Below are 341 nucleotides of genomic sequence, written 5' to 3'. Positions count from 1 at the left end.
GCTTGGCGAAGCCGGAGATGTTGTGCACCGAGGTGTTGGCCACGCACGGGGCAGGGGTGGGCACAACCCGGAGCAGGGGGTGCCTGGGGGCTGCCCGGGGGCTGGGCAGGGGTTTGCGCTTGGGGGCCACGCTGAGCCACAGCCGGTCATCGTGGTAGAACAGGTAGCAGAGCCCCAGGAGCCCCACGGCGACCAGACCCCACAGCTCCAGCCTGTAGCAGCGCGGGGACTTGCTCTACAAGAGACAGGGAGCAGGATTTGGCACCGCTTGTCCCCGCAGCCCCCAGGGAGAGGTACCCAGAGCTGGGGCACCGCATCCTTCCCTGCAGAGCCGGACCGGG

The 341-nt window shown here is 69.2% G+C and overlaps 1 protein-coding gene across 1 annotated transcript in view; it reads right to left on the bottom strand.

The window, feature by feature from the left end:
* LOC104489191 (UDP-GlcNAc:betaGal beta-1,3-N-acetylglucosaminyltransferase 3-like) overlaps positions 1-235 on the bottom strand; it is a gene marked incomplete at both ends in the record, with an annotated part of 1588 nt that extends 1353 nt beyond the window's left edge. Inside the window, one exon of the mRNA XM_010131323.1 lies at positions 16-235. Coding sequence (XP_010129625.1) covers positions 16-235 — 220 coding nt within the window. The remainder of the gene's footprint in view (positions 1-15) is intronic.
* Between the last annotated feature and the right edge of the window lie 106 nt (positions 236-341).

The sequence above is a fragment of the Buceros rhinoceros genome, unplaced genomic scaffold (assembly GCF_000710305.1).
Source record: "Buceros rhinoceros silvestris isolate BGI_N320 unplaced genomic scaffold, ASM71030v1 scaffold41622, whole genome shotgun sequence".
In the NCBI taxonomy this organism is placed as follows: Eukaryota; Metazoa; Chordata; class Aves; order Bucerotiformes; family Bucerotidae; genus Buceros; species Buceros rhinoceros.
Note: the sequence above shows the minus strand (reverse complement) of the source record. Positions and strands in the feature narration are given on the sequence as shown.